We start from the raw sequence: 23204 nt of genomic DNA, 5'->3' as shown, positions 1-23204 counted from the left end.
GCCCGACAGCCATTATGCTGATACTACAGGTTCTTTCTAGTCTGCAGAGGAATGCCTTCTACCATCCATAAAAGATGGTCTGTTAGGAGACTGCGATAGTTGTGCGCGTTCAGTGTTATGTCTATGTAACATAGGCCTATGAGCTGATGGTTCATTATCCCCCACTAGGGTTATCAACAGACCAATAGTGCATTTTTCGGCGGTTTACGTGTCCATGATCAGTAAATGTCGCTTCGTCACTAAAGAAGATATATGATACATCTGAAATATTCTGTCTTAATGCCCATGTACAGAAGTTAAGACGCTTCTCATCGTTTTCATGCAGCTCTTGATGGGGAGAGATGGGATAGGGATGGATCCAATGCCGACGGAGAGTGCGTAGGACACTTGCCCAACTCATGCCTTATCCTCCTGTGATAGCGAGAGAGCTAACGTGCAGATCAACTGCAGCAGCAGCAAGACTTTAATTTACCCCTCTTCTGTCGTCACTTGTTTCCATCTGTTACATCATCTAGGTGTTACACCACCACTTTCACGTAACTGGTTGAAGAGGTTGATGCACAACTGCTAAGATGATTGACGTCTATTGGGATATCTTGCCGCATACACCGTACGAGTACGAACTGCATTCTTCCTACACTTTCCGTACACCATGAGCAACTTAGGTTTTTCTGCATTGGTAAACACCATCGTCCACTCACGGCCTATTGATTGGGTTGTCACACACTAACTGACCAGCAAGTCACAATGCATTTATTGAACACAAAAGCACACTGTAAGCAAAAATAACAACTTCTTACCTAGCAACTTCGCATGTCGAATGGTACAAACAAGTTTTGGTGTGAAACGTTTCAGAATATGATATCCCGCAACCAACTCGCACTACAGACACAACCGACATTCTGACTTACCCTACATTTAGTTTGTTAATGTGAATAGGCATTGTTCCATTTATAAAAGAGTATGTTTACACAAAAATACACTTCCTAAGCATTTTTACAATCTGTTTATTGGCTAACAATACGAGTCCCGGACATCAACTGCTCACGATACCTGTTCCAGTCACCGCCACCGCCTACCTTCGGGGTGTAATACGGTATGAAGACGCGGTACGGATGAAACTCGTCTTCGATCCACACGTGGATTGACTTACAACTACACTCCTGGAAATTGAAATAAGAACACCGTGAATTCATTGTCCCAGGAAGGGGAAACTTTATTGACACATTCCTGGGGTCAGATACATCACATGATCACACTGACAGAACCACAGGCACATAGACACAGGCAACAGAGCATGCACAATGTCGGCACTAGTACAGTGTATATCCACCTTTCGCAGCAATGCAGGCTGCTATTCTCCCATGGAGACGATCGTAGAGATGCTGGATGTAGTCCTGTGGAACGGCTTGCAATGCCACTTCCACCTGGCGCCTCAGTTGGACCAGCGTTCGTGCTGGACGTGCAGACCGCGTGAGACGACGCTTCATCCAGTCCCAAACATGCTCAATGGGGGACAGATCCGGAGATCTTGCTGGCCAGGGTAGTTGACTTACACCTTCTAGAGCACGTTGGGTGGCACGGGATACATGCGGACGTGCATTGTCCTGTTGGAACAGCAAGTTCCCTTGCCGGTCTAGGAATGGTAGAACGATGGGTTCGATGACGGTTTGGATGTACCGTGCACTATTCAGTGTCCCCTCGACGATCACCAGTGGTGTACGGCCAGTGTAGGAGATCGCTCCCCACACCATGATGCCGGGTGTTGGCCCTGTGTGCCTCGGTCGTATGCAGTCCTGATTGTGGCGCTCACCTGCACGGCGCCAAACACGCATACGACCATCATTGGCACCAAGGCAGAAGCGACTCTCATCGCTGAAGACGACACGTCTCCATTCGTCCCTCCATTCACGCCTGTCGCGACACCACTGGAGGCGGGCTGCACGATGTTGGGGCGTGAGCGGAAGACAGCCTAACGGTGTGCGGGACCGTAGCCCAGCTTCATGGAGACGGTTGAGAATGGTCCTCGCCGATACCCCAGGAGCAACAGTGTCCCTAATTTGCTGGGAAGTGGCGGTGCGGTCCCCTACGGCACTGCGTAGGATCCTACGGTCTTGGCGTGCATCCGTGCGTCGCTGCGGTCCGGTCCCAGGTCGACGGGCACGTGCACCTTCCGCCGACCACTGGCGACAACATCGATGTACTGTGGAGACCTCACGCCCCACGTGTTGAGCAATTCGGCGGTACGTCCACCCGGCCTCCCGCATGCCCACTATACGCCCTCGCTCAAAGTCCGTCAACTGCACATACGGTTCACGTCCACGCTGTCGCGGCATGCTACCAGTGTTAAAGACTGCGATGGAGCTCCGTATGCCACGGCAAACTGGCTGACACTGACGGCGGCGGTGCACAAATGCTGCGCAGCTAGCGCCATTCGACGGCCAACACCGCGGTTCCTGGTGTGTCCGCTGTGCCGTGCGTGTGATCATTGCTTGTACAGCCGTCTCGCAGTGTCCGGAGCAAGTATGGTGGGTCTGACACACCGGTGTCAATGTGTTCTTTTTCCATTTCCAGGAGTGTATTTCTTGAGCAACACTCCGTATGACTGTTGATTGAGTGTTCTGCAGCAGTGCTAATGCCTCTGGTCTTTACACCACAATCATAAAATGAACGCACGTGGGCCATTACGATCCGTTGCCAGCGAACAATTCACCTACAGCGCACCTCTCTCGCAGGGACCTGTGGATGGCGGTGAACAAGCGTGGATATAGCCCTCAGCGATTCGGGAAGCGCTAAATGTACGACCGCTGAGCGCAAGAGCATTTCCATCTGCCATTTTCTCCCAAGAAAACCGCTCCATTACCCGTCCGCTCTGCACAGTACCAAACACAGGAGTGCCCGTCTGACGCAGGACGAACCAGATTTTTCAATGTGCACGGCTCCACCGTCGATGCGACGTCGAATCAAATCAGCATTTGCACTGTGAAACGCAAGGCGTTCCCGTCCCAGAAAACTCCCCAGTGGTATCCTGCCCGGAACACCTGCTACCATTTCCACTCAGATAGCAAGGTTGTATGCCTACCTTCCCGGTGGTGCGCGACGCTGTAAAACGACGCCTAGAGCCGAATGCTAAGGGATGCGGACATGGGTTGCCTTGTGTAAGTTGCTTCTTATGACCCAATCTATCAGCCCTCTCATTTTTTACATTCGTTTTAGAAACACCCTGTATATCATTTGTATTTAAAAACATCGTCACCATGATATATACCGCAATTTCTGGCTGCCTTGTAGTAACTGATCTATGGATGCGATAGTAATTTCCTACGTGCGGATGGCTTAAGATACATAAAACCAGTTCATAAATAAATAATAATTATTTCCAAATATCCTGACATCTTTTTCCTCTTATAAATTTTATTATAATTTGAGGGAAATTATAGTTAAATGCGTAATACGAGGGCTATTCGGAAAGTAAAATCCGGAAACCACTGTGAAAATAAAAAATGTTTTATTTGAAACAGTTAGCTAGACCTTCCAGCTACTTCTCTACAGAGTCGCCGCTCCCACTTAAACATTTATGGTAGTGTTGTACCTATTTTCCAGTTCCCTCGTCATAGAAGGTAGCCGCCTGTGCTTCCGCCAAATCTCTATGCTGGTCTGTTGTCTTCATAGCCAGCGTTTCATGAGAGCAGAAACGAAACTCAGTGGGACCCAATTACGGGCTGTACCTTGGGTAATCAGACACTTCCCATCGAAAACGCTGGAGAAGCATCTTCACTGCCTCTGCCGAATGCGGGCGAGAATTTTCATGACGAAAGAAACGCATGACAGCTACGTTATGCTGGCAGCATGATATAAGGCGAAATCTCCCACTAGACCCTGAGACTTGACGGGAAACGTTTTTTTCTAGGCATCTTTACATACTCGCTGTGCGCTCAAAACTGAGAAGAGTGAGGTCACGCGATCGACGGGCATACTACAGACACTGCCTAACACATTTGTGCAAAGTTTCATCGGATTTTCACTGTCGTTTTAATTCCGCGATCGATCAGACCTTACTTTCTCAATCGCCCTCGTAACATTCAGCACCAGAGAGCAATATAATAATCTGAGAATAAGGGCCAATATCTATATTGATTATGATGGGGCTACATATACAAATACAATCCATAAAAGTGGAAAATATCTGTACTGTACTGTACAACACCTCTACCCACATTTGCTCGTATACACCGTGGTGTTAGCATTAAGGAGTACGTGCCTAATAGTACTGTAGAAATGAGTTTACATGTTCACATAATCCATGAATTAACTTTTGGTGCCTGGCAGAGAGAACATTGTAGTGGTATCTGGAAAGGCAATAATTTTTGTTTGGCAAATGGTGCTTACCAACCATGAGGTAGTTGTTTCCTCCGTAGGTGGCAGCGTTTTTGGAGCCATCATAGTTTTGCATATGCTGGGTAATCCTTCTGCATGTTCTGAAACAAACATGAATTGACTTTTTGGTGTGACAGATACACATTGCAATTTTACATGTTCTTTTATCCAAGAGAAATGGCCAGTTCATGTTGTGGGAGAAAAACTCGCCACAGCCACTTGCGTGAGCAAGTGAAAGCAGGCCTCAAATGGGACGATAGGCCCAAAGGCCTCCGCCTAAACGGCTCTGAAACTCCGTGGAACGCGCTTAACGGCTGGGTAACGCCCGTCCTTTCTTGTAGCAAAAAGTGCGGTGTTAATCGCCGAAATACAGAGGGACGAATAACAAATCAGCACATAAATTGAGCAGGTTGTCTTTACTATGAAACAAGTTGTTAACTTCGTTACAAATAGGCAAAGACGGGCTATGTTCCAGCATGTCATTTGGGGAGATTTTTCTCTCTTTTACAGCCGTCAGTTGATATAAACATTAATAATAACGTCTTGAGCACGGTGGATCGATGTGCCGTGTTCTCACTAAGCAATCACCCGTTGCTTGAGCCTATGCTGAGACGAAAGTTCAGAAAGACACATGTTGCTAGGATATCGGCATGTGCACATACGCAAGACGATGTCAGGTTCGAGAGAGACGCAAATTTGGTGAGACGTTGAATATACATTTCTGTGCTCGTTTGAGGTCATGTCTTTCCTTCAATCATCAATTCGTGGCACATTCAATTTTGAAGGAATGGATTAGAATAGGAAGAAATTTACTTTTCTTGACAGCCACTCAGTGATTTAACTGTATTATTAGCCTGGTAGTTAACTTATGCATCTTCTATGATTAGAATAGGATTTTACGTGTGATTCCCTAAAGAAATGAAATGAAACATGTTAATACTAATAAAACCCAGTTAACATGAATTTCAGTAACTGATTGCCAGGCTGTTACCTTTTCCCGTCAGATCACCGAAGTTAAGCGCTGTCTGGCTGGGATAGCACTTGGATGGGTGACCATCCGGTTTGCCGAGCGCTGCTGGCAAGCGGGTGCACTCATCACTTGCGAGGCAAACTAAGGAGTTACTTGACTGAGAAGTAGCGGCTCCGGTCTCCTAAACTGACGTATGGCCGGGAGAGCGGTGTGCTGACCACATGCCCCTCCATGTCCACATACAGTGACTCCTGTGGGCTCAGGATGACACGGCGGCCGGTCGGTGCCGTTGGGTCTTCATGGCCTGTCCGGGCGAAGCTAAGTTTTATTGCCAGGTTGTTATCTGGTGGCGACCGTTGTGGTTTAGTAATACTGCTGATGTTGTTTATCTACTATACACTGAGTGCAGTGTGTATCCATTGTGCAACAGGACACTGCAGCAGATTTAGTTAAGAACGCATTTTGTTATTTCATCACAGATGACAACTCATAGCTAGCATTTTCCTATATGCCTTCATACAAGACTACCGGTTTTGCCACCCAACCCAAACACGAAACATTCTACCTTACGACGTCATAATGTACTGTGAGGCGTCGGTCCATTCGAGACCACCTTCCATATCAAATGGCAGAGAAATTAAATTAGATTTATGCGTTTTGCGTGGTAATTTTGGTATCATGTTGTTTATTTTATCCTGTGGTGACTGCCTAAGACAGGGCCGGTCACGACATGCCAAAACTTCGCGCGTGCAGCGTAGGTAGGTCGTGTGCCAGCCGAGGCTCATCCTGACACTCGGCTTTGATCTGTTCTTCTCTTAACCCTAGGACGCCTAAGGGGGGTTTCATTGAACCCATGATTTTTTTATGTCCCCTGCTTTTGCCCAAGTAACTTTCATACTACATATTCCCTTTGGGTTATTGTTTGTTGGCTATTTTATGAAACGTTAGTGTCAATATATTTTATAGAAAATTCCTACTTTGAAAGAAAAAAATAAATAAACGTATTATGGGTCCAACAACCCCCCCCCCCTTAGGCTTCCATGCTATAGAAAATTTCCCTTAGTAGGATTTCGTATTTCTCATCTCTACAACAATGCAAGTTAGTTTCTTGTTGGTTGGTATTCTTGATATTCACAACAATCGGTTTACTTTCAGAGGAAGCGATTCTTGATGTCAGTCAGCTGTTATTTATCTTGTAAACTGGCAGTGAGTTAGTGCAGTTCCCAACATGTAGGCCTCCAGTAACTTTGGTGTCCTACGCAGCAAAAACGAAACCAAGTAAAAACTTACTGATGTTGTCAACAATGCACCAAGATAAAGGCACTGTTGGAGGAGAGAAGAACAAAACCGTGATAAATGCATATTATAATTCCACTAAAGGTGGAATTGATACCATTGATCAACTGGCGCGTATGTACACCTGCAAGAGGGGAACAAAGAGATGGCCTCTATCTGTATTTTACTCTCTCATCGACATTTGTGCTATCAATGCAACCACCATATTCATCCAGCAACATCCAAGATGGAATGAGAAGAAACACAACAAACGGAAACTTTATCTTCTGCAAGCTGGGATGGAACTAGTGAAATTGCAGGTAGAAGAAAGAAGTGCCAATGTAAGAGGGTTATCTAACCAAATTGTTCAATCAATTGAGACTATTCTACAAAAGAAAGTCAAAGAAGTGACAACAGAAGCATGTCAGCCTCCTGCAGGGAAAGGTCGGTGCCATATTTGTGTAAGAAAAACTAAAACAAAGAAGCAGAAGTACAACAATATAAGTAAACAAAAACAGCATTGTGGACAGTGTCATAAACATTTGCGTAACACACATTCAGAAAAAATTGTGAAGTGTCTCTCTTGCCTTGAAGTTGAGGACTCAGAGTAGTCTATTGTATATGAACACATCTGTATTTTGTATTGTAATATGTCAATTTTTTATTCACTCAATCCAATATTTATAACAATTAACAACATTATTAAACCAATGCCTTAGTTAAAATACATAAACCATTTTTAAAGTTGTAATTTTTCATCAGTAAACTTATTTAATACCTGTGGGCTCGCCGTACCCCCTCTTCGGCATCCAAGTTAGAAAAAAATTCTTGGGCGTCCTAGGGTTAAGTACCTTCGTTGGGTATTGCGATACGGTATTTTTCAGTCGGCACAACTCTCCGTGTTACCGGTGTTTAAACTTCGCTGTTTGTTCGTGATATGAAGGACGTCCACAGGTCCAGTGGCTGTTTGCAGAAAAAGAGACAATCTGGCGATCTATCGTTGCAATCCTTTAAAATGAATGGGAATGACACAAGAGTGGGATGAGACTTGGTTCAAATGGCTCTGTGCACTATGGGACTTAACTTCTGAGGTCATCAGTCCCCTAGAACTTAGAACTACTTAAACCTACCCAACCTAAGGACATCACACACATCCATACCCGAGACAGGATTCGAACCTACGACCGTAGCGGTCGCGCGGTTCCAGACTGTAGCGCCTAGAACCGCTCGGCGGATGAGACTTCCCAGTTCCCATAACGACAGGTACTGCATATTTGCTTTGAAACGACATTACAATGCAGAAAGAATTTGAAGATTTAGTTGACAATGAAAGACCAAAAAATTACAACGATCGACAGACGGGATTTTTTGTTCTGTACATAGAAAATACTTCGTGCTTTGCAAGCATGGAGCACATGAAGAAATTGGTCTTGCGAATGGTAACATTTTTGAAGTCGCACGCATTAGTTCACTCTCAGTTGCTACTGTTTGCAATGGAACTGAAAGAAGAGTTTGGAGATTTCATGTATTACTGTAAACTACACTGAAGCGCCAAAGAAGCTGGTATAGGCATGGGTATTCAAATACAGAGATATGTAAACAGGCAAAGTACGGCGCTGCAGTCGGCAACACCTATATAAGACAAGTGTCTGGCGCAGTTGTTAGATCGGTTACTAGACCGAGCGCCGCCACACGGCAGGTCTAGAGACACTGACTAGCACTCGTCCCAGTTGTACAGCCGACTTAGGCAGAGATGGATCACTGACAACTACGCTCTCATTTGCCGAGACGATAGTTAGCATAGCCTTCAGCTACATTTGCTACAACCTAGCAAGGCGCCGTATTCAATTGATATTGAGATTCTATTAATGTATCATCAAGAGCGATGTTCTACAAATGTGGATTAAAGTTAAGTATTCCAGAAGCTACGTACTTTTCTTTATAGCATTCATTACGTATCCTGTTTCAGACCTCACGCCAGCCTGCGTGAGTTTAAGCGCGTGCCTTTCGGCTTCCTCTCATTGTGTCTAGGCTGTCTTGTCTAGACACAACAGCTACAATGGCAGGCTATCGAGATTACGTGGTGTTTGAACGTGGTGTTATAGTCAGCGCAGAAGCAAAGGGACACAACATCTCCGAGGTAGCGATGAAGTGGGGATTTTCTTGTAGACGATTTCACGAGTGTACCGTGAATATCTCCTGATATTCCGGTAAAACATCAAATCTCCCACATCGCTGCGGCCGGAAAAAGATGCTGCAAGAACGGGATCAACGACAACTGAAGAGAATCGTTCAAAGTGACAGAAGTGCAACCCTTTCGGAAACAGCCGCAGATTTCAAAGATGGGCCATCAACAAGTGTCAGCGTGCCAATCATTCAATGTAACATCATCAATATAGGATTTCGGAGCCGAAGGCCCACTCGTGTGCCCTTCATGACTGCACGACACAAAGATTTACGCCTCTCCTGGGCCCGTCAATACCGACAACGGACTGTTGATGACTGGTCGGACGAGTCTCGTATCAAATTATGTCGAGCGGATGGACGTGTAGGGGTATGGAGAAAACCTCAAGAATCCATCGACCCTGCATGTCAGCAGCGGTATGTTCAAGCTGCTGGACGCTCTGTAATGGTGTGAGGCATTTTCAGTTGGAGTGATATGGGACCTCTGATACGTCTAGATACGGCTCTGACAGGTCAAATGTTCGTAAGCATCCTGACTGATCACCTGCATCCATTCATGGTCATTGTGCATTCCGACGGACTTGGGAAATTCCAGCAGGACAATGCGTCATACCACACATCCAGAATTGCTACGGGGTGGCTCCAGGAACACTCTTCTGAGTTTAAACACTTCCTTTGGCCACCAGACCCCCCAGACGTGAACATTATTGTTCATATCCGGGATACCTTGCAACGTGCTTTTCGGAATAGATCTCCAACCCCTACGTACTCTTACGGATTTGTGGACAGCCCTGCAGGATTCACGGTGTCAATTCCCTCCAGAACTACTTCAGACATTAGTCGAGTCCATGGCACATCGTATTGTGACACTTCTGCGTCCTGCCTGGAGCCCTATACGATATTAGGCAGGTGTGCCTGTTTCTTCGGGTCTTCAGAGTATCTTCAGTGCGCCAAAAATAATTAAGTAATACTGAAAACTTATTTTGCTTGTAACCTACGTTGCTGAAAAGCGTGAAATATAAAACCACGTCTTATGCAGTGCGTCTGCACTGCTATTTAAAAGCGGTGTGTTCTTAGTTTTCCCTCTTCCCCTACTCACACTCAGACAGCGTGTGCTGGCGGGTGGGGGTGGGGGGGGGAGAAACTTGAAGGACGGCTGAGTGCTTTGGCAATTGGTCCTGGGCATTGCCCGCGAGCCGAATCTTGGCCGCCATTGGTCTGAGAGACTCAGTTAGTGGAACATTAGTTTAGTTTTGTCATTCCTTTTCTACGCTTCGAATTTTCTGTGGTCCATGCGGTGAAATGGCGTTCTGGGTAGAAGTTATGTTTCTCTCCTCATGTGTGGTCTGTCCGGCGAGAGCAGACAAAGCCGGAAGAGAGAGGCAATCACGGTCCGTTTCCGTTGTCTATGCTGGGACCATATCGGCGGGTCCGATCGCCGCATTAGGCTTCTGCATTTGGAAGGTAGGAGAGCAACTTCTCGTAGAAATTTTAATTGCTGAAAAATGTAGCGGGCAGAACTCGTGGGTGAGATTTATATCATAGCCAGCCTCTTGGAAACAGGACATCATTTAGGGCTACATGTCCTAGTTTAGCTCGCATTCTTCTGTGGGAGGTAAAATGAACCTGCGTCTGTGTGTGTAGGTGGAGTAGTGGAACGCTACGGGTGCGCATCTGTCTTTTTGTAAGATCATATTACATTGGCCCCTCTATGGTAGCGCGCTGGTGGGAGATTAATAATTGTTACGGAGGCTTTGATTGGGAGCTGCGTCTCCGTCTGCCCAGCTATTGGTCATGGTGGAGGTAACGACACCGTTCTAAGAAGGTACGTGACTAGCCACAGTTGCATTTTTTTTCACTCTCTCTCTCTCTCTCTCTAATCGGGCGTCTGCAAGTGCTCAGAGCCATTTGAACCATTTTTTGCAAGTTTACACTTCCCTTAGGAATCTGGCGTTTTGTCGAGAGCACTTTTGTTTTGGACTACGCTCTCTATTCAGGTTTCTAAAAGTCAACGCTTCTCGCGAACACTTCGTGTTCGACCATTTCTTTGCATGGCAGAGTTTTAGGTGAGCCATAGCTTACGAATTTTAAAGTCGCTCGGAAGAAACGCCGATGGTGTGCGGAGGTGGATATCACTAGCAAGTGACTTCTACATTTTGCTTGCTGATCAGCCACGGGTAGAACTCGAAGTCGCCGTGCTACGTCTGCTGCCGCAGCCGCAAGTTCAGCCATGGCAAAGACGCTGTACTACGCTAAGCATCGAATGCGGATTGTGAGACGTAGTTAAATTTCAGTATAGTTAACGGGGATTCAGTAAGCAGTAAGACGTCTGTAGTGGAGAACACAACTCGAGATTGTACTGATAAGACTCACTCTTAATTTACTCTTCAATTGTTTCAAGCCAAATAGACACTCATCGCTCGGTTACAAAAACTTGGAAATTTGTGATAAGTTCCTATGGGACCGAACTGCTGAGGTCACCGGTCCCTAGGCTTACACACTATTTAATCTAACTTAAACTAACTTACGGTAGGGACGATACACACACTCATGCCCGAGGGAGGACTCGAACTTCCGACGGGGGGAGCCGCGCCAATCGTGGAAAGGCGCCTCAGACCGTGTCGCTACACCGCGCGGCACTCAGTGACAACTAATGCACGTTATCGCGTGTGCGAGAAATTATGGTACTTGCTCCCCTTGTTTGAATTCGACCAGAGTCTTGCCCTCTCGTTTGTGATGACATGTCACATTCTGTAGTTTCTTCTGGTTTAATTCTGCACTAACGTAAGCTTATTTCGTCTTGCATTAAAGCCGGCCGCTGTGGCCGAGCGATTCTAGGCGCCTCAGTCCGCAACCACGCTGCTGCTACGGTTGCAGGTTCGAATCCTGCCTTGGGCATGGATGTGTGTGATGTCCTTAGGCTAGTTAGGTTTAAGTAGTTCTAAGTCTAGGGGACTGATGACCTCAGATGTTAAGTCCCATAGTGCTTAGAGCCATTTGAATCTTGCATTAAAAATCGAACAAGAAAGAATATTTTTCAAGCCTGAAAGCCATTTATAGCGACCGAAGGTTTATGTTTCTCCTTCATTGATAATAGACGGTAAGGAAACCAGAACAGAAGAGAATCGAAGCATTTGAGATGTGGTGCTACAGAAGAATGTCGAAAATTAAGCGGATTTATAAGGTAAGGAATAAGCAGGTTCTCCACAGAATCGGCGAGGAAAGGAATATATTAAAATCACTGGCAAAAACTAGGGACGGTATGATGGAATATCTCTTAAGACATTCTAAATCCCATGGTACTAGAGGGAGCTATAGAGTTAGAAACTGTAGAAGACAAACACTGGAATACATCCAAGTAATTGAGGACGTAGTTAGGTTAGGTTGGCACAGCAGAGAAACACGTGGCAGGCCACATCAAAAAAGCTACAAGACTGACGACTAAAAAAAAAAGATAACACCTTTCTACTGGATCACATTTTTCATGTAATATTTACTCAAGTTTTTAAAAACATTGTTGTTAGTATGGTCGTACCATCACGACTTATCGCTACCGCCATTATTAATCGCGAAGAAACTCCAGTTAATATCTTAGCAGCGTTTCCCTAATAGGTACAGATTTAGTGAGCGATAAAGTTCGTTGGAGCTCTTGCATCACGGAATCAAGCGTGTCAGGAATTGGTATGGATGTTAAGTTACGTACAGCTCGAGCAGGCATATTTGTATAAATGGTGAATCCCTGCCAGGATGTTTTTAATCAGAATTGTAGGTTCTTTTGAAATGTAGTTAAAATTTTATGGGTAAATAAACTACAGAATCACTATCAAGATTATTTTGTTGTAACTGCAGATTTTATGGGCAGTAGTGAGGATTTGATTGATAAGGAGATGGAAGAATTCTCATTAATTTGGTGAAAGGGAACAAGTGCATTCGCTAGTTCTAGACTACAATGCTATTACGAATTTGTGAATTTATTTCGGCTTGTGGGTTTGGTCCACTTCATTTGGTGCGTATTGGTAGTTTCAGCAAGAAGATGGGTATGTAACTAAGTATCAGAATTAACAGTGGGTGAAGATGTATGGTCAAAGTAGGGAAAAGATAGGGATGGAAAAGATTGTGCTTTGGTTCATGCACAGTCCGGCAATGGAGCAGAAGATTTTACAGTTGCTGAAGAACTATGTCGGATTATAGGGGGAAGAAGCGAAATGGATGAGAACAGCGGCGAAGAGGGTATTCAGAATCTACACTCCTGGAAATGGAAAAAAGAACACATTGACACCGGTGTGTCAGACCCACCATACTTGCTCCGGACACTGCGAGAGGGCTGTACAAGCAATGATCACACGCACGGCACAGCGGACACACCAGGAACCGCGGTGTTGGCCGTCGAATGGCGCTAGCTGCGCAGCATTTGTGCACCGCCGTCGTCAGTGTCAGCCAGTTTGCCGTGGCATACGGAGCTCCATCGCAGTCTTTAACACTGGTAGCATGCCGCGACAGCGTGGACGTGAACCGTATGTGCAGTTGACGGACTTTGAGCGAGGGCGTATAGTGGGCATGCGGGAGGCCGGGTGGACGTACCGCCGAATTGCTCAACACGTGGGGCGTGAGGTCTCCACAGTACATAGATGTTGTCGCCAGTGGTCGGCGGAAGGTGCACGTGCCCGTCGACCTGGGACCGGACCGCAGCGACGCACGGATGCACGCCAAGACCGTAGGATCCTACGCAGTGCCGTAGGGGACCGCACCGCCACTTCCCAGCAAATTAGGGACACTGTTGCTCCTGGGGTATCGGCGAGGACCATTCGCAACCGTCTCCATGAAGCTGGGCTACGGTCCCGCACACCGTTAGGCCGTCTTCCGCTCACGCCCCAACATCGTGCAGCCCGCCTCCAGTGGTGTCACGACAGGCGTGAATGGAGGGACGAATGGAGACGTGTCGTCTTCAGCGATGAGAGTCGCTTCTGCCTTGGTGCCAATGATGGTCGTATGCGTGTTTGGCGCCGTGCAGGTGAGCGCCACAATCAGGACTGCATACGACCGAGGCACACAGGGCCAACACCCGGCATCATGGTGTGGGGAGCGATCTCCTACACTGGCCGTACACCACTGGTGATCGTCGAGGGGACACTGAATAGTGCACGGTACATCCAAACCGTCATCGAACCCATCGTTCTACCATTCCTAGACCGGCAAGGGAACTTGCTGTTCCAACAGGACAATGCGCGTCCGCATGTATCCCGTGCCACCCAACGGGCTCTAGAAGGTGTAAGTCAACTACCCTGGCCAGCAAGATCTCCGGATCTGTCCCCCATTGAGCATGTTCGGGACTGGATGAAGCGTCGTCTCACGCGGTCTGCACGTCCAGCACGAACGCTGGTCCAACTGAGGCGCCAGGTGGAAATGGCATGGCAAGCCGTTCCACAGGACTACATCCAGCATCTCTACGATCGTCTCCATGGGAGAATAGCAGCCTGCATTGCTGCGAAAGGTGGATATACACTGTACTAGTGCCGACATTGTGCATGCTCTGTTGCCTGTGTCTATGTGCCTGTGGTTCTGTCAGTGTGATCATGTGATGTATCTGACCCCAGGAATGTGTCAATAAAGTTTCCCCTTCCTGGGACAATGAATTCACAGTGTTCTTATTTCAATTTCCAGGAGTGTATTATCTGAACTGGGAGATGTTCAAGTAAAGGTCGCGCGTGCATTGGGGGTAGTAGAAAATACGGCTGAATGACTTCCAGCCCACGATCTTGCGTTGATTGCACAGTTAGTGTGGAGCAAGCTTAGTCTTTGGTTACTCAGAGGTAGAGCGAACTAGTGGACCATAAAAACGAATCACATCCTGGGACAAGTAGTGCAACCAAGTCATCGGAACAATCCTTCGATTAAAAGTACATCTCAACAAACTGGAAATTTCAGGTATTCAGGGAGGACAATAGGAACTCAAGGTTTGGGCTGAAAAATTATACTTCTCATTATTTCCCACATAGCCATTACACTACCAGTTAGAATTCGTCTGTTTTTATTTGGAAGCTCAAATTACAGGGAGAATGCGAAAGGTGGCCACAAGTTGTAAGTCCGTACCAAGAATCCACAACTAAGTACAGCGCTTTGAGCAGATGTCACTTAAGAATCAGTTTTTAAACACGATATTCAGTCCAATGTGCTATATGAAGTTGCCACCACGCTATCAACAAACAATGGTGGGATGCTGCACAGACATCGAAGAGCCCTGTAAGTCCTTGCTACAGGGGTTAGAGTGCATTTATAGTGAAAGTAATGGCCGAAAGACTATGAAAAGTACGCCGTGCCACCACAGAGATCGTATCACGATAGGAGAAGTGAGTGAAATTGATCTCGTGGGAGTAGGCCATACCCAGGGAATCAGCCTAATATTACAGAGGTAATTGGAATAGCAGAGTGGAGGTAAGAGATAATGGGCCTGGTGGGGACAAGCAAAAAGCGGAGATTGTTGATATATAGTTTCCTAATCCTTAGCGTACACAGAATTCAGGAAATGCAAACCAACAATGGCGGGACTATACCGTGGGAACAACGGAAAAGGACGGACTTGTCGATAGTTTTATTTTCTTCACTGAGCACTGGCTAGAGTGTGGTAATATTAGGACGAATTACCGAAAGAAAAGGAGAGTGAGGGGATGTGGAACATACTTCCAGCTATTATTCTTTCGGTATAATGAGAAAATTTAGAAGCAATTTGGGGCAGTGGGAGTCACTTTTCGGTGATCTCGGACGAAGCATTGAACAGGCGTTTGGTAGAACAGTCTTGAACAATATTATGGTAGCAGAAAATTAAAACTAAAGAGGAGGTAGCAGGAAAGAGCACAGAAGTGTATCGTCAGGTCAGACTGAAACCTGAATGTCAGAGACACTCAGTGGATTGGAATTTCCTAGTGACTTAAAAGTTGTCAATTGTAATGTAATTTAAGTGGGAATATGGGGCTTTCTAGGGCTTGGGACTTGGTCAAATTATCCTGAAAAAAGCGGAAATTATAATAATACGATTTCAAGACTATGTGATTCAGATGCAGATCCCACCGGATAGTCTGAAGCTTTGTGTCGAAAGTAATGAGGCAGATGCAAAAGAAGAAAGACAAGTGGGCACACGTATGTGCCAAACGACGATGATTTTGGCTCTGTTGAACTCTAGACAAAAGGAAAGACTACACAACGTCAGACTGATATAAAAATCTTGCTGGAGATCTGAGTCTATGAAGATACATTAAAAGAGAACTTTGAATGCTGATATACGGTTTTTCATCTTAGACATACAAAAAATGAAAGAAAGGACGTCCTGTCCAGTTCAACAGTATGAAACAGGAACCTTTATACAGTAAAATACAACCAGTCAATAATGTGAAGAAAAAGGAAATGTCAGACTTGTTACCATACATCCCTCCTGTTCACTCCATGTTTGTTGGTTCTGTGAAAGAAATTTTTTAGGACAAAGACGACTGAGATGCTGATGAGATGATGAGGTCCCATACTCCGAGGAGCGTAGGGGACGATGCGAGAGACCCGCACCACTGTACCAGGCAAGGTCCTAGTGGAGTTGGTTTGCCATTGCCTTCCTCCGACCGTAATGGGGATGAATGATGATTATTGAAACGACACAACAACACCCAGTCATCTCGAGGCAGGACAAATCCCTGCCGGGAATCGAACCCGGGACCCCGTGCGCGGGAAGCGAGAACGCTACCGCAGACCAAGAGCTGCAGACAATGAGATGCTCTTTTATATTAATTCAAACTGAAATTCATACAATTTATACATTATCATGATGATAACATTAATATCACTAGACTTAATAGTGCTCAAGTACTGTTAATTCATAGTTAAATTGCTAATTAAAAGTGAAATTCATGGAATTTATAATAGTTATGGTGATAATATTAACATTACTACACGTACTTTATGGTCCAGTGTTAATTCTATCCCGTATTAGACTCAATATCCTTATAGGAACTTCCGTTAGGCTTTCTTGATTTTTTCTGTGCAATGTTTCATAAAACATTCAGATCTGTAAGTAGGCTGTTTAGGTTCTTGTATTGGTAACGCCGCCGCCACGTAGCGCTCTCTGTATGAAAATCACTGGCTGTGCTGTGTGCAGTCTGTGGCTAGTTTGCATTGTTGTCTGCCATTGTAGTGTTGGGCAGCTGGACGTGAACAGCGCGTAGCGTTGCGCGGTTGGAGGTGAGCCGCCAGCAGTGGTGGATGTGGGGAGAGAGATGGCGGAGTTTTGAAATTTGTAATACTGGATATTATGAATTGCTACGTATATTATGATTTTTCAACACTATTAAGGTAAATACATTGTTTGTTCCCTATCAAAATCATTCATTTGCTAACTATGCCTATCAGTAGTTAGTGCCTTCCGTAGTTTGAATCTTTTATTTAGCTGGCAGTAGAGGCGCTCGCTGTATTGCAGTAGTTCGAGTAACCAAGATTTTTGTGAGGTAAGCGATTTGTGAAACGCATAGGTTAATGTTAGAATGTTAGTCAGGGCCATTCTTTTGTAGGGATTTCTGAAAGTCAGATTGCGTTGCGCTAAAAATATTGTGTGTCAGTTTAAGCACAGTCATGTACAAATTTTTCTAAGGGGACGTTTCATATGGCGACCCTGCCAGGATACCTCAGGATACCTCACTGGAATCTTCTGATTGTTTCTTGTACTTTATGTAATTAGTGTAGATTTTGTTTATTGCTAGTGCGTAATTGTAGAGAGAATTTCCTTTGTAGTTGTAGTTTTTCATTCTTGTACACTAAAACAGTTGTGGCATGCATGTAGATTTGCATGAAGTATTTCGCAGCTGCGCTTGCAATTAACGAGATATTATTTTCAGTGCTTTGTTCTCTATCAAAATCTTTCATTTGCTAACTATGCCTATCAGTAGTTAGTGCCTTCCGTAGTTTGAATCTTTTATTTAGCTGGCAGTAGTGGCGCTCGCTGTATTGCAGTAGTTCGAGTAACCAAGATTTTTGTGAGGTAAGCAATTTGTGAAACGCATAGGTTAATGTTAGAATGTTAGTCAGGGCCATTCTTTTGTAGGGATTTCTGAAAGTCAGATTGCGTTGCGCTAAAAATATTGTGTGTCAGTTTAAGCACAGTCATGTATAAATTTTTCTATGGGGACGTTTCAGATCCTCAAAATGAGTAAAACTGAGTTACGCCATTACGTCATAAACAGCTTCATTTACTTCAGAGGACTGTCATGCAGGAAGCTGATACAAGTTATCAGCAAGTCTTCTAACAAAACCACTGTTGGTTTGGTGACTGAACCAAGTTACCTGAAGGACATCTAAGGCAGGCAGTAAAGTGAACTACACTACTGCCCATTAAAATTGCTACACCACGAAGATGACGTGCTACAGACGCGAAATTTAACCGACAGGAAGAAGATGCTGTGATATGCAAATGATTAGCTTTTCAGAGCATTCACACAAGATTGGCGCCGGTGGCGACACCTACAACGTGCTGACATGAGGAAGGTTTCCAACCGATTTATCATACACAAACAGCAGTTGACCGGCGTTCCCTGGTGTAAGGTTGCTGTAATGCCTCGTGTAAGGAGGAGTAATGCGTACCATCACGTTTCCGACTTTGATAAAGGTCGGATTGTAACCTATCGCGATTGCGGTTTATCGTATCGCGACAGTTCTGCTCGCGTTGGTCGAGATCCAATGACTGTTAGCAGAATATGTAATCGGTGGGTTCGGGAGGGTAATTCATCCCAGATGATCCCCGCTTTGATTATTCCCTCTTCCCTGACGTCATGGACTGTACGAATACCTCTGTTCCTCCCCTTGCTCCTAGTTACAGTACTTGGGCCACACACCACCATCTGAACTCAACACTCCTATCACTACACAGGACTTCAGCCTCACACTCCGCACTAAACACAACACTGCTCCCGGCCACGACTGTATTACCTACCGCCACCTCAAACACTGCCCTCCCTCCTTCCTTTCAGTCCTTGCCACCCTCTACAATGTCATCCCTGCCACTGGCTTCTATCCCGACCTGTGGAAAACCTCCTGTATCCTGATTTTCTCCAAACCCAACAAGCCTCCATCTGGTGCCTCTTCCTATCGTCCTATCTGTCTCACATCGGTATTCAGCAAGCTCTTGGAATCCATCCTTTCCCGGCGCATCCATCACCACCTCCGCCAAAACCAACTCCTCCCCAACACCCAATGTGGCTTTCGACATTCCTTCTCTGCCAATGACCAACTCCTCTGCCTCACTCATCTCCTCTCCCTCCGGCTTAACTCCCGTCGCTCCGCCATTTTTGTCTCCCTCGATCTCGAAAAGGCCTACGACCGTGTCTGGCATCCCAGTCTCGTGTTTAAACTCCAAACCTACGCCCTTCCTATCAACTACATCCGTCTGATGGCCTCCTTCCTTTCCCGCCACCCCTCCTATGTTGCCATCCATAATGCCAATTCCCACACCTTCTACCCCTCTGCAGGTGTGCCCCAGGGCTCTGTCCTCTCTCCTCTCCTCTTGCAATATGCTGATGACACCGCATTCCTCGCCCTCGCTCCTACCCTCTAATGGTCCCAATGCCTTCTCCAGAATCACCTTGACCTTTTTGCTGCATGGTGTAACCAGTGGCTCCTGAAAATCAATCCTTTCAAGACCCAGGCAATCATCGTAGGTCGTACCACTCGCTCCTTCTGGCTCCTGGATTTCTCCCTTACTGTCTGCGCCTGTCCGCCTCACCCCCACCCTCACCTACCTTGGCCTCACCATTGACCGTCACCTCACCTGGATCCCTCACCTCTGCTCCATCCAATCCAAAGCCCACAACCGTCTCAAACTCCTCTCTGGCCAGACATGGGGGTTGCACCAATCTACCATCCTCGACACCTGCAAGTCCTTAATCCGTCCCATCCTCTGTTATGCCAGTCCCGCCTGGATATCTGCCCCCCCCCCCCAAATTTTATAAGTCCCTCCAGATCCTTGAGTGTCCTGCACTCCGCCTCGCCTTCCATATACGCCTCCTGTCCCCCATGCAGATCCTCTATGACCTCATTCCTTTCCCCCATCTGCTCCTATTCCTCGAACATATCCGCATCCTCTACACCTCGTGCCGCCTTGATCCCCCTCACCCCCTGGTTGCTCCTCTCCTCTCCCATCACCGCCCCCTGCCACGTCTTCACTGTTGTGTCCCCCCTACCCTCCATCTCTACACCCTTCATCTTCTTTCCCAAGGTGGCTTCCATCAACTCCCGGATGATGCCCTCTCTCCCTCCATTTATCCCTCCTATCAACTCTGATCCTCACTCCCCCTCCTTTCCTCTGTCCTTTTCCCGGGCTCCCTCTCCCCCCCTTCCATGCTCTTTTTTCCCCACCTCCCCTCTCTCTGCCCCCTTCTCTCCCCCATGTCCTTTTGCATTTCCCTCCTCTGCCTATTCTCATTCCCTCTCGCGTCTGCCCTGCCCCTCTCCCCCTTATGAGTCCTCTCCCTCCTTGGTTCCCCCCCTTTCGTTTTTTCCTTTCCTCCCTCTTTGTTTTTCCCCCTCCTCCAGGTCGCCCTCCCCCCCATCTGCTTTTGGCTCGGGAGTGTCATCTTTGTGCCGCCATTTTCGTGCAGTGTTTGACAGTGAGTGTTTTACAGTGAGTGTTCCGTGTTGTGTCTTTTGGGAAGTGTTGCGAACGGCCATCATACTGTCGCTGGGTATGATTTTTTATCTCTTGCGAACAGAAACCAGACTGTCGCCATGTTTTTTAATTGTGTGTCTACTATGTTACTTGTCTGATTTCTGTGTATTTTGATAACATTGCCAACCCCTTTTGCTTTCTGTTTCAACTTTCCACATTTTTCCGACATTTTACACTTTAAGTCACCGTTTTATCGCCTGTTTTTCTTGTTTCTTTTCTTCTTCCGTTTTTAAAAAAGTCTGTAGGCTGTAGAGCAGCGTACTAAGCTGCTGCCAGCCCGCCCCCTTCGGGGGGAATTGAAAATCAATAAAGAAAAAAAAGGAGGGTAATACGGAACGCCGTGCTGGATCCCAACGGCCTCGTATCACTAGCAGTCGAGATGACAGGCATCTTATCCGCATGGCTGTAACGGATCGTGCAGCCACGTCTCGATCCCTGAGTCAACAGATGGGGACGTTTGAAAGACAACGACCATCTGCACGAACAGTTCGACGACGTTTGCAGCAGCATGGACTATCAGCTCGGAGACCATGGCTGCGGTTACCCTTGACGCTGCAGCACAGACAGGAGCGCCAGCGATAGTGTACTCAACGACGAACCTGGGTGCACAAATGGCAAAACGTTTTTTTTTTCGGATGAATCCAGGTTCTGTTTACAGCATCATGATGGTCGCATCCGTGTTTGGCGACATCGCGAGAACGTACATTGGAAGCGTGTTTTCGTCATCGTCATACTGGCGTATCACCCGGCTCGATGGTATGGGGTGCCATTGGTTACACGTCTCAGTCACCTCTTGTCCGCACTGACGGCACTTTAAACAGTGGACGTTACATTTCAGATGTGTTACGACCCGTGGCTCTACCCTTCATTCGATCCCAGAAAAACCCTACATTTCAGCAGGATAATGCACGACCGCATGTTGCAGGTCCTGTACGGGCCTTTCTGGATACAGAAAATGTTCGACTGCTGCCCTGACCAGCACATTCTCCAGATCTCTCACCAACTGAAAACGTCTGGTCAATGGTGGCCGAGCAACTGGCTCGTCGCAATACGCCAGTCAATATTCGTGATGAACTGTGGTATCGTGTTGAAGCTTCATGGGCAGCTGTACCTGTACACGCCATCCAAGCTCTCTTTGACTCAATGCCCAGGCGTATCAAGACCGTTATTACGGCCAGAGGTGGTTGTTCTCGGTACTGATTTCTCAGGATCTATGCACCCAAATTGCGTGAAAATGTAATCACAATCCAGTATAATATATTTGTCCAATGAATACCCGTTATCTACTTGGTGTAGCAATTTTAATGACCAGTAGTGTATTTGTTGTGTTGTAGGTTATGATCGAACCCCATATCCACACTAGACTTTGGAAAAAAAAAAAAAAAACAGTCGATTGCCTTGCAATTTATAAATTTCAGGTTGAGTTATATACGTTTAAAGTTATTCAAAATGATAATTAATTATGTGTTTGTACAGTGTAAGATAAATGCTTGAGTGAAATAAGGCTGTACAGTTTTGTAAGCGGTTTGTCCCCAGGGCAGAATTTTACGCAGCCAAAGATACGCACCGAGATCGCGCGAACGGCCGTATAAGCAGCAGATTCTGAGTGTAACGGCTAATAATCCAGAATGGTGCATTATGTAAGTTAATAGTTTGTTTAAACACGGAAGTTAATCACGTTAATAAGTGAAAGGAAGGAAAGTACACTAGATCACTGATGTGTAGTTATGTAGTAGTAAAAAAAAAACAGTTACGGAAGTATTGGGTTGGATCACATGCTATTTGTTGCACCAAAATGTGGTAAACTGAGGATTGGGGTACACACTCGCTCTCTGTCGTACCTTTCCACTCATTACGAATCCTATTCGCGTTTCACAATCTTCTACTGCTCCTGATTTTCTCATATATTCTTCTCATCAGAGAGCCTTATCTTCTTTCCATTCATTTCACTGGTCCCACTACGTCCAGATGTAGCCTCTACATTTACCTTTCCAGATTTTATAGCTTACTTACCACAACAGATTTCTGACCTCCCATGATCTGGCTCAAAGAATTTTATCCTTTCGTTCGTTATTCGAGCTTTTTCTTGTGGTTATCTCACCCTTGGCAGTCTCCTCGCGAAGATTCGAAAGCAAGACTAACCCGGAATCTTTCGCTAGTGGAGAAATTATCATATAACTTTCGCAATTATAGGCCACCTATGGGTAAACATTGTATACCTTTAATTCAGTAGTTTCTATTGCCTTCTGCATTCCATTCCTTTTCGTCTCGAATTCGAGCACGTGCTCCATGTTAAGTGAGCCCGTGGTCGTTGGGAAGTTTTTCTCTGGCAACAATTTGCAACCAATAGGTTACAATCCAGAAAATTCAGCCATCTGCAACAGAGGTGGCGGCAGCAAGAAGGAGGTACGTTCGTCACTTTCCTGGTGCAGGTACCGCTGGCAGTAGGTTTTCCGAGGCGCTGCCGTGGTGCTAGCCGTGTCCAGGGCGATCCCACGGCGGACGGAGAGCGTAGTGTGGCGCCTAGAGGACGGAGTGCTGGCAGATGGATGAGATAGGCGTCTGACGCAGCTTCCTGCAAACCGCGCTATCTCCGAACACAACGTTCGCACTGTACGCGCTCCCGTTCTAGCCTTTGCTCTCATTCGCCTTTGATTCTTTTCGCAGAGTGATCTGCATTTAAATTCCCGGGTCTGAAAGGCGCGG

General features: G+C 46.2%; 1 protein-coding gene across 1 annotated transcript in view; it reads right to left on the bottom strand.

The window, feature by feature from the left end:
- Positions 1–23204, bottom strand: part of LOC126161363 (uncharacterized) — a 249699-nt gene that overhangs the window by 158570 nt on the left and 67925 nt on the right. The window contains exon 5 of the mRNA XM_049917133.1: positions 4390–4478. Coding sequence (XP_049773090.1) covers positions 4390–4478 — 89 coding nt within the window. The remainder of the gene's footprint in view (positions 1–4389; positions 4479–23204) is intronic.

This window comes from Schistocerca cancellata, chromosome 2 (assembly GCF_023864275.1).
Source record: "Schistocerca cancellata isolate TAMUIC-IGC-003103 chromosome 2, iqSchCanc2.1, whole genome shotgun sequence".
Lineage (NCBI taxonomy): Eukaryota > Metazoa > Arthropoda > Insecta > Orthoptera > Acrididae > Schistocerca > Schistocerca cancellata.
This window is presented reverse-complemented; position numbering and strand designations above follow the sequence as displayed.